The sequence below is a fragment of the Pezoporus flaviventris genome, unplaced genomic scaffold (genome assembly GCF_033815535.1).
Source record: "Pezoporus flaviventris isolate CSIRO_AGI_PZ_B2104156 unplaced genomic scaffold, CSIRO_AGI_Pfla_v1 ptg000036l, whole genome shotgun sequence".
NCBI classification, from domain to species: Eukaryota; Metazoa; Chordata; class Aves; order Psittaciformes; family Psittacidae; genus Pezoporus; species Pezoporus flaviventris.
In genome coordinates, this window is record NW_026892584.1 from 738,701 (window position 1) to 750,000 (window position 11,300).

The 11,300-nt window shown below is 45.9% G+C and overlaps 1 protein-coding gene across 17 annotated transcripts in view; it reads right to left on the bottom strand.

Annotated features, from left to right (window-relative positions):
* Positions 1-1,159: 1,159 nt before the first annotated feature.
* Positions 1,160-11,300, bottom strand: part of PAX6 (paired box 6) — a 21,534-nt gene continuing 11,393 nt past the window's right edge. For 12 of the 17 annotated variants that reach the window (XM_061462778.1, XM_061462786.1, XM_061462777.1 and 9 more), the window contains 7 exons: positions 11,051-11,216; positions 6,776-6,934; positions 5,829-5,911; positions 5,397-5,547; positions 5,159-5,274; positions 3,038-3,188; positions 1,160-2,270 (listed from right to left, as the gene is read on the bottom strand). In XM_061462778.1, coding sequence (XP_061318762.1) covers positions 2,185-2,270; positions 3,038-3,188; positions 5,159-5,274; positions 5,397-5,547; positions 5,829-5,911; positions 6,776-6,934; positions 11,051-11,216 — 912 coding nt within the window. In that variant the 3' untranslated portion in view covers positions 1,160-2,184. The remainder of the gene's footprint in view (positions 2,271-3,037; positions 3,189-5,158; positions 5,275-5,396; positions 5,548-5,828; positions 5,912-6,775; positions 6,935-11,050; positions 11,217-11,300) is intronic. The other 5 variants (XM_061462781.1, XM_061462788.1, XM_061462782.1 and 2 more) reach the window with 1 other exon arrangement.

Consider the following 11,300-nt stretch of genomic DNA (forward strand, 5'->3'; position numbering starts at 1 on the left):
GCTTTCAGGTAATTAATTAATGCTGATATAATGAATATGCTTACAACTTGACCAGTATCAATTAAAAAGAAGTGGTTTAATCTAATTTTTTTGCACATTTTTGCTTGCTTTGGGCTCTTGATTTTATTAACTATCACCTCGTGCTTTGAGCAAAGCTTCTCTTTGTCCCTAAACGATCTGAGTTTACGTGCATTTAATCTTGTCTGCAGCATTGCAACTACCTCAACACCACAACTCTGCTACTCCAAGTTTACGGGGAAGCGTTATCTGCAGCAACAACTATGCCGAAAGGGAAACATAACCAGCCTAGATAGTATCTTTGCTTCACAAAGGCTGCTTGTGATGCCTGTGCTTTGACTCAAAACTCCTGGCACATTGGCTTTTTAATCATGAGATCCCTTTTTCAGCACAGCATCGCAAGTAACAACTGCAGCACAATGAGCCAGCTTCATAGATATGGGAATGTTTAGATTTCCCTGCCAGTGACTAAAGGCCTTTAGCTTTCACTAGCCAGTCCCAGCTCACATTGTTGTTGCCTGTTGATTTGTCTTCTCTCATTATTCCTTGACATGCAGCTCTCCACCCACGCCCACACTAACAACCCTCACACAAAGCGCATTGAGGTATTAACCAGGTTACAAGTTCAATGGAAAATTACACTAAGATTGTGCTGTGTGGCAATATAAAGGGATGGTATTCACTCTCCCAAAGAGCCTGTTAAAAACACAGCTGGGTTTGGGGTGTTTTTTTCTTTCTAAGCATCCTAACAAAAACAATTTTTAGAAGTCAGGAATGTATATTTGGGTCTATATGCATCTATACGTACTTTCTGTAGAATTACAACAGCCAGACACAGGCATGCATTGTGTCTCCACCACTGGCTGGCATGATGCAAATTCCCCACTGGAAATCCGGCTGGATTCTGGGGTTTATTTAGAGTATACCTAGAAACCAAAGCTAAATAAACAACCTCCTCCTGCTCTCAGCTGCAATTAAGATACGTGAACCTATCTTCTTTTTCTTAGCCCAAATTACAGGCTGGTGGAAGAGCTGAAAGTCTATAAAACGGTTCCCTCCTTACTGAAAACTGAAAATAAATTCAAAATAAAACTTAATGAGATTAACCTAACACAGTAACAAAATTTGCAACACCACACTATAAGGTTAAAAAGAAAATGGTATAATAAAGGAAATACAAAGGCTTTGGCATGGTTTTTACAATCAACAATGGTTAATTTTGATATGTAGTTGTGAACAACTTCAAAACACTTAAGTTTAAAACTCTTGCAAGCACTTTTAATTGATTAGGAATGAATTCTAGATGCACAAAAATGATTGGACTGTGAACAGTAGTACAACTATTCTAAGAACAATTAACTCTTGCTGACCAAAAAAGAAACGTATGATGCATGAAAATGTGTATAAAACATCTATAGAATATTCTTGTCAAATATAAATGAAATTAACTTTATTATAGAAATCATTCTGGGAGATTTCTAGGGAAGACAAATACTTACATTTCGACATAAAACAAATTGGATTATATCGAAGACACAATCTACCTTTTATCTATCAAACTCTTTTCTTCATTGAAGCTCTCTCTTAACCCCTGTTTGCACATAGCTTCATCCGTTAACAACCTTTGGAAATACCAACAGATATTTTTCTTACATAAATCTAGTGCGTATTGTTCCAGGTTTAATTATATGCAATGGAATGATACAAACTTGGAACATCAATCCATAATCTATGAACAGATTGGTAGAAGTATTCGATATATCTTGATAAAACTCTTAAATTCGTGGCAAAGCTTGTTGATCATGGTTTCTTTTTTTTTTTTTCCTTTTTTTTTTTTTAAACAACTTCATGACCAACACAGATCAAACATCCATCCAGTCTACATTGTTCTTTTTTTGTTGTTTTTTCTTTTCATTATAACATACAAATGCCCATTTACAAATAATACACCAAAATGAATAAAAGTTTGGATACCAAAATGAAGATTTGTTCCAACTGATATAATGCCTCCAGTGTACAAAGGTCCATGTGAAAGTCTTTTCCATGTGTTACAGCATAGGGCACAGTTGCAGTACAGAAGTACTCTGAGAGCCATTCTTCCTTTATAAAATACTGCTGAACATCCAACTGTTGTCCATATAGTCATTTACGGAATTAACACGTGTTTTACTGTAATCTTGGCCAGTATTGAGACATGTCAGGTTCACTGCCAGGAACTTGAACTGGAACTGACACTCCAGGGGAAATGAGACCTGAAAATTGAGGGGGGAAAGGGGCATTTTAGTTTTTCTATACATATCACAATTTTTGCTTTGAATTTCACAGATTTGTGCTTGTATTCTGGTACATACTAAATCTGGCCATCTACCAGCTTGCAGAATCAGGGGGGAGGGTGATATATATTTTAAAAACCTATGTACATCTCACTCATCTGTTGTTATAAATAAACTGTCATGCTTTGAGACAAATTCCAGAGCCTCTGCTTGTTTGCATCAGTTGGGAATTCAGCCCAAAACACACTGAACATTTATTTTCTCTTCAAATGTGTCTGGCTTGCTCCTGCTTATGCTGATACCTTTATACCCTTGTTTGCCTTCTTCTGCACAGGTTAATATCTCTGCAGGTTACCTGCCTTTTCAATAACTTCAGATCTTTAGCAAGAAAATAGCCTTTGGTGCAGACACAGTAAAAACACTCCCATACACTTAATTTCCTGGGTGTGAGGATCTCTGCTGAAATTTAACGGTGAAGTTCAGAAATTAGTGGCTGCATTAGAAATTAAGTATGCAGGGAAAATTTTGCAGGATGGGGGCCTCCACTCCACCATTCAATCACCAGCCCTGTTAATCAGCTGTCTTTCATTTACCCCTCTGGCAGCAGTTAAAAGTCAGGCTTTCTCCTCTAGCCTTCAAGGTTATACATAGTTACCCTCTGCCCAGTTCAGCAGCTGCTAAACCCACAGAGAGACCTCTCCCAGCAATGGGGAGAGACTTCTCCCAGCGAATGGAAGAACACTCACCTGTGGAAGTGGTGCCAGAGGTGCCCATTGGCTGGCTGTTCATGTGTGTCTGCATGTGAGGAGGGGTGTACGTATCGTAGCTCCGGCCATTCACCGATGGACTGGTGGGCAGCATGCAAGAGTAGGAGGAGGTCTGGCTGGGTACGGGGGGCTACAGGAGCGAAGGACAAAATAGCCTTTAGTGTCACCCAAGGCAAACATGGCATTACACTTCTAGATGTATGTGCCAGCCCTCAGAATCAGCATGTGCCAGCTGTGAAAGGAGCTTCAGTTTCAAATTCAAGGACCTAGATGTAAAGCCCTATTTAGGAGCTCAGCCAAGCAGCCTCTTCCCAGAGGGTTTCGATCTTCAGCAGCAACGTGGACAGTCACCAGCACCTATTCAGACATGCTTGGCAAGCAAATCCCTACATCTAGGTGTTAACAAAGGTGTTACACACCTAAGCCGAGGAACCAAAGCCTGAACACTGCCCTCATTTGTACTTCTGCAGACCCATTTGTACTCATGCCTTTTGCAGCCAGAGACAGGGCTGGTGTCTTACCTTGCATTTGTGGTGTAACTATAAACTGTTAGGGGTGTAATAACTAGAAATTACTCTACTGAGGCACACAGGTTCATCTTGCATCTGCAAGCGTGTTGCACATGCACACAGACAGTGTGTGGGTTTGGGGTGTGTTGATCCCCCTTCAGAGCCTCAGTCACCCCAAACCCATGCCAGCAGCATCCCAGGAGATGAGACATATAGATTTACCTAAACTCCAATCCCCCTGCCAGCAGGACAGCAGCTGGGTGCAGGGGGTGGGGGATGGCACAGTGTCAGTGAGGGACCAAGCAGAGGGATCTCCCACTCTGGGGTACCAACGGAGTGGGGACTGCTGCATCCCCAATATGGGAAGGCATCAGGGGGAGCAGGAAGCAGGATGAGTAATTCCCACACTCCATGCGCACAAGACTCAACACGTCTCCACTTACTTCCTCTGTCTGCGCATCCCCAACACACGCCATCTCCAAAAATACCGACATCCTCTCTCTCTAAGCACAATGCACTGCATCCTCAGGGAGATGCTGACAGTTCGGCTGCCAAATCTCCCACTCCAGCATCATGTGGCCATCACACCATGGTGGCCACATAGGTAGGACTTTCCAGAGTGGCTCACAAGTGGCAGATAGCTGCCCGGGTGCCCAGTGGTGAACTGGGGTCCTCCTGCTTTCCCAAGGGTTCCCTCCCCTAATCAGCCTTTTGATCTTTTGTCATCTGCTCTCAGCCCGCTGCCGGGATCAGCAGTGCTGGCCTCCAACGTCATGGAATAGCGACCTCACCAACGTCATTTCTTTCCGTGGACTTGCAAGACTCTAACTTTATTTGGTTAATTTTGGTTCAGCAATTAGTAACATAGTAATTGCAGCAGCAAAGGAGTCAGGCTCTCTAATCTGCTCGCCTGCCTCTAGAAATGGTCAATGCTGTGTGCCTCAGACAAAGCTGGAAAACTCCCGTAATTGGCCAGCACCTTCCTAGGCCAACCCCACCATTAAAAAAGGAGGAATTTTGCATCTGAAAGGTCTATAGAAACAGACCCCAAAGGAATAGATTTCTTCCTAACCCAGCTGGTGATCAGCTAATGCTTTCAGGCATGAGGATTGACAGCTCCTGCAATTCTGGCTTAGCTGGCATAACCACTGATGCTAATCACATCCTTCCCTCTCTCAGGTGTTCCTCATGTGCCGCCACAACATTACCTACACTGAGAAGTTCAGATCCCTCCAGCACCTTATTCAGGCAACAGTTTCCATAGCATTGCACCAGTGAGTTCCATAAGTTAGCGAAAGGGCAATGGGAGTACGAGGGGTCCAAAAAGGGCTTTTCCATCACAGATCTTTTTCATTGTGAATTTGAGGACCTTTCTCTTTCCAAATACAGGAAAGTGCTTGTTGAGCACCAGGTCTTACAGTGCCCTTTCCCTTGTGATTTTCCCAAATAGGGCATCCTTTCAGATGCAAGGGAAGCCTATAGTGCCAGTTTCCCTGCAACATGGCCTGGGTTTATAAGCCCCTGCATTCCCACGAACCCCAGGTCTGAGTCCCAAGGGAGCACTGCGCCATGGCACTTGCACCAGACTTACTTGCATAGGCAGGTTGTTTGCCATGGTGAAGCTGGGCATGGGCGGCAGTGCGCTGTATGTGTTTGTGAGCGCCGTGTCCGTTCTGCCCAACATGGAACCTGATGTGAAAGAGGAAACTATAATAGAATAGACAGATAGATGAGCACATTAGTTTAACCACAGTTACAATCAGTAATACAGTCTCAGAGTCTCATTTTCACAAGAGGATGAATGAATGTGAGCAAGGTGGTGACATTACCGGGGGTGGTTGGTTGAGGGATCGGCTGGTAAACGCTTGTGCTGAAACTACTACTGATGGGAATGTGGCTGGGAGTGTTGCTGGCTTGTCTTCGCTGGTTCCTCAGCTTCTCTTCCCTTCTCCACTTGGCCCTTCTGTTAGAAAACCACACCTGGAAAGACAGCATTAGAGAGACATGAGCGACCTGACAAGCACTAGAGGCATGGGGCCTCCCTCACATAGCTCAAGGCCATGCTGATAGAAGCTGGCTTGCAGTGTGGCAAAGCAGCGCATGAAAGCAAACTCCAGCTGATGTTATTTTCTTGAAGGGGTAGATGGGCAAATACCTGGTCAGAAACAGGCTGCCCTGTGCTTTGAGAAGCCAGGAATAACAAAGATAGAATAGTAAAAGTAAAAAACAGGAATAGCCATAATTGCACAGCAGCTCAGTACCTGTATCCTTGCTTCAGGCAGGTCTATTTTAGCAGCTAGTCTCTCTCTTGCAAATACATCGGGGTAGTGGGTCCTCTCAAATTCTGCAAAGAAAATATTGCTGCGTTAGTTGCAAAGAGTTAACGTGACCCACTACACAGAGTCATTCCTCCACTGCCTATGCTCTAAATGCTCTTAAGAAACATTGCTGTGAAGGCAAAGCTGAGCTTTCTCTGTGTGTTAGGAAGGAGGAAACCTTCCCTTGCCTGCTGGGGAATACCACTAAGGGGATGGGCAGACTTGGGTGCAATGCTGCATCCTTCAAGAAGCAGTGAGGGCTTCTGCTTCTGCTAAGAGGGTACCCAAGGCAGCTCTGACCCTGTCACCAAGAAGCAAAATGGCACGTCGCTAAAAAACAGCAGGAAATCAGGACAAATATCCACAGTGGATCAGAGGCGAGGTGCACTCAGGCTGGTCAGGGAAAAGGGCACCTGCTCCCAGCCCCAGGCAGCAGCAGCGCTGGGAATGGGCAGCAAGCGTGGGGGCAGGCACAGAGGGCTGCTGCCAGCCCCAGCTCCCTGCCCTTGCCTTCCCAGTGTACAGCAGTGCAGCATGGACAGGGACAGAGCACAGTCGGGAGGAGGAGATTTGTCCCTGTGAGAGAAGCCCGGGGTGTAACGCTGATGTTTGGGTATGATCTGTGCCCTGAGAATGGTCGCTTTGAAAACATTTTAACAAGTTTTCGGTGCATACTGCAGCCATCGATGAATGTTTGAAGCTCAGCGAATAAAAGTGGATGGAGGGAGCCATGGACTTAAAAAAAAAAAAAAATATATATATATATATATATACACACAATATATATACACATAAGGTACATGAATGCCATTCTTCTGTTCAGCCCTTAATATAGCCAGGGTGCATTTTGCTTTTCTCTCCCACTTCAGCCATAGGAAAATGTCACTCACCTTTTTCAAGGGCTTCAATTTGCTCTTGGGTAAAGGATGTCCTATTTCTCTGCAGCTTCCTTTTCAGCTGGAGTCTCATTTGGGCCTCATCTGAATCTTCTCCATTAGAACTGATGGAGTTAGTGTTTTCCCCTCCCCCTTCCTGTTGCGGACAGCCATCTGCAGAACCAAGAGTCGAAAAGTGAAACCTAGGTGAGCTTGTTTTGAGATCCTTATCAGAGAAATAACGTGATTGAAAACAAGTTTGGCCACGTTTGCTGACACCCTCCCTTATTAATGTCTCAGGTATCAAAACCACATTGCACTAATGACACGGGAAACATGGAAACATTTTGGTTTCCAGCATTATCGTAAACATCGGAGATGAGGAATTGTGATCACCTGGTCTTCATTTCATTTTGTTTTCCCTCTGGGATAAAACCTGCATAAAAATACTTTCTCCTGAAAGTGATTCTTCCCATGAATTGCTGTTGAAGTGCCATGGGAGTCTCCTCCGTCTGCTGCATTTATTTACCTATTGCTATATTTAAAATAGCGATGTTCAGTATTTCAGATTATCTATAATCAGTAATTCCTATCTAATCAATTAGATGTTGATAGGTTTGCAGAAAATGCTATTAAGAAACCAAACCAAGCTTGTAATCTTTTTTAAAAAAATATTTATCCAGTTTTTATTTGAATTCTGCACAGTCAATTTCATTTTAAAGGTTGTGAATTTAGAAGTGCCGGCATTGTTCTGCAGTTTTATTCAACTATTGTATGAGTGTGCATTGCCTTGACACCTATTACTGAGCACAGCTGTAATTATATCATCACCAAGAACAGGCTATAATTGCTGAAAATGGAATTTTATATTTAGATAAAAGGACTGTCCATTCTTTGTAATGTGTTGCACCAGAGAAAAGTAAGATTTCTTTTAAAAATTTAACATGTAATTTTAAAAGAAATAGTAGCGAGTTCACTAACTAGCTGAATACACTGCTCTGCAGCTGAGCCGTTGGCATATCATTTAAGCGGTACATTTTTAATTAGGGCATTCCCACCACTTTTAATGTAATTTCTGGCATTAAACAGGGGGGGAAAGTTCCTTGTGCTCCCCTTTGGGGCGGTCTCAAGGCCCAGCCGGCATTGCGAGGCTCTGCTGGTACCCAGCTCACCGTGGGGACAAGGAGCGAGTTCCCGTGTCGAGGCAGAGAACTCCTTGTCCCTAAGCGAGCTCTCCCCCTCCTTTCTAAGCATATTTCTCGAGGCGTTTTGATGTCGCATAAAGAGGGAGATGGGATGAGGGACCATGGGCTGCTTACGCTAATTCCCCTGAGAAGTTACGAAACAAAAAAAAAACAAAAAACAAACAAAAAAAAAAACCAACCACGACACTCCTGCTACATCCTTTAAATATTGTGGGAAATCTGCTTTAAAGTAATATCATTTATAATCGGCGAACAATGGCCCCAGCCTTCAAAGCTCAGGGAGGGGATTGTGACAGGATCTGGTGGGACCCTTTCAACCACTTTGAAACGTTTAAACCCCGAACTCTTCTCCACCATTTAAACCCGAGGATTCAGCGGCTGTGGTCACCATATGGGCGGCCGCAACCCCATTGAGGCTGCCAGCGGCCGGTGAATAGGGGGAGGGAGGGGGTTCGGGGGGGGGTCGGTGCTGCCTTTCAGGGGCACACAAAGCCCCCCGGCCCGGGGATGGCAGCACCAGCGCCGGGGGCCGCCGCCTCACCTCCGCCACTGCCTTCATCCATCACTGTCCGCGGGGCCGCCCAGAGACGGCGAGGATGGCCGCTGGGGCTCGGGAGCGCGCCCTGCCTCGGCCCGGGAGCGGCGGGCACCGCGGGGCCGCGCAAGTCGTGCCCAGGACTGGCCCAAAGCGGGCACCCCCTAACACCCTTATTTCCTTATTTTGAAACTTTTGAAGCCACCTAATTTCTGCAGCTCCACCTCCCCCCAGACCTCTGAGCCAGCTCAAAGTTCCACCTAAACGGACTTATCGTTATTTAGAACTGACGGACAATTAAGAAATTTTTTTAGAAGCAAACCCCTTTTTTTTCTTTCTTTCTTTATTTTTGTAAGGAAAAAATAAGAAGGAGGAAGTAAAAAAAAAACAAAACAAAACAACTTTTTACTTCTTCCTTCTTATTTTTCCTTAAAAAAAAAAAAAAAGAAAAAACCTAAAAGGCGCGATCTCAATAGGGCTGTTCCACCTTCCAGACCTAATCCGTAAGAAAGCTAGTGAATGTCCGTCCCTATTATCCTATAGCCAGACCATCTGACGCTGAGTATAGGATTTGTTTCCTGGAAAAAAAAAAAAAAAAAAAAAGACGCTGGGAAATAAAATCATTCCTTAGTTTCTTAGTGTCTTAATCAGTGAGGCGGAAAACAAGCAAAAAAAGATAGCAAACCAATTGCGGCATCTCTCAGCTATAGAGCCGGGATCAAAACATTGTAGCATCTGTTGAAAGAGAAAGTGTCTAAATCCTATAGAAGGCTTTAGTCTTGTAAGAGAGGGAGGGGGAGAAAAAAAAGATAAGAAACAGTGTCTCGGTGATCCCTAAAACCACTAAATCACTGGAGAATTTCTCCCGGATAGAGATGTCTCTTTTTGTTCTGTCAGCCCTCACGTATCCATTATTTTATTCACTGCTGCATGGCGTTTATCAGATTGAGACCATATTTATACCCCTCTGAGACCTAACCTCGCCTTATGCTTTTTGAGTAATGGACTCTTAAAATCCAGTAACATACCCCTGCAAGGGAAAAAAAAAACATTAGAGGGAGCATGAATATTCCAGAGGAAATCCATGTTATTAATTTTAATTTCCTCATGCGGCTGCTTTAAGTGCCTGCCTGCCTCCCCTCGCCTCTCGTACCCGAGCACAAGTGTGTCCCCGGCCCTGCCAGCACTGCTCCGCACCTCTCCGTGGTATTTGGGAGAGGTCTCCTGCTTTCCTCACGCCCCGCTACTCTCCTGCCCGGGGGTCCGTGCTTCCCCGCGCAAACTGCGCTCATTGCCGCGCTAAGGGAAGGGGTCAGCACAGACCCCCAGCATCTCCACCAATACCCTTCACCCCGAGTCAGGCGCAGCGGTAGGGGGAGGAGGACCCTAAATGTCTCTATTTAAAGCCTTTATAAAATAAACCTAAATTAAATAAACGGAGGGCGCCCAGGCCGTTTGGAGCCGCACTGGCGGAAAGTGCGCTCCCCTCCGCCGAGCACAGCTGTGCCTGTGGGTTGTGAGGCAGGGAAGAAGGGAAGGACGGACGGAAGGGGAGCCCCGACGACGGCCGGGACAAGGATGCTCGCACAGGGGCAGGGGCATTCCCTGGCTCCGCAGGTAAGGCGGGCTGTTGGAGCCGGCCCGGCTTCGAAGGGGGACAGGGGGAAAACAACATTTGAAGATAAAAGCCCCCACAACAACACAACAATCAAAACACCAAAGTGGGGATAGGGGGAAGCGAGGGCTCCACTCTATCTTTCTAGTGTCCTTCATAGATTGTTTTCTTCTCTTAAAACTGACATGTCTAATTGGCAAGCGGTGCCATATCGTGTCCAGAGGTCTCCTGTGGAACATTTCTACAGCTGTCTCCTTCAACTAGACGCTTATTCATGTCGCCTTAATGAGAAACAAAACGATCTCTAATGAGCAATTACATAGCGACAGAATTGTTCCCATAACAAATTCTTGCGTGTGACAGAAACATCCTTTGTACCAGATATTCCGCACACTGTTACTGATTTTTTTTTTTCCTTGCGGGGTGAAAACAAAAAGCAGGTTGTTGTATATAGACACCTCTTCTAAAGGAATGACCACAGCCAGGGAGAGAGCCTAGCCTCAACAGAGCCCGTATTCAAAAAGAAGCCATTAACCATCTTAAGTATGTAACGTAACATCCCATTATCCTTCATATTATCCCCTTGTCATTCCTACAACAAATACCTATTAATCTTCAGGATAAACAGTTTCCTATATTTACAAAGTTGTTTCGGGTCCATTGAGGAGGAACTATAATCAGCCCAGCGGAGATAGTTCCCGATCTCCCCGGCTTTGCAGGAGTCCCAGCCCCCACATGCTCCTCCCGGGCCCGCCGACGGGCCGGGGCCGGGACCGGGCTGGAAGCCGCCGGCCCCCGCAGCCCGCCTCCCCAGGCAGGTGGCGGGAGGGACCTTCTCGGCCACTGCCCTGCGGAAACGGCACAGCCGGGGAAGAGATCCGCGTAGGGGGCATCCGCCGCCGTGCGAGGCTGAGCCTCCGCAGGCTGTCCCTTACCTTGTGCGGGCTGCCCGGGTACCGAGGTGCCGGGGTACCAGCCGGGCCGGGTGCCCCAGGTCCCCGTCTGCCCGTTCAGCATCCTTAGCTTGTCGTACATCCCGTCGGCACCCATCTGTTGCTTTTCGCTAGCCAGGTTGCGTAGGACTCTGTTTATCGACGACACCTGGAAGGCAAAGGACAGGAAAGACGATGGTAGTGCGGTATCGCGCTCCCCGCCAGCCACGCTCGTAACCCCCGCGCCCCCTCC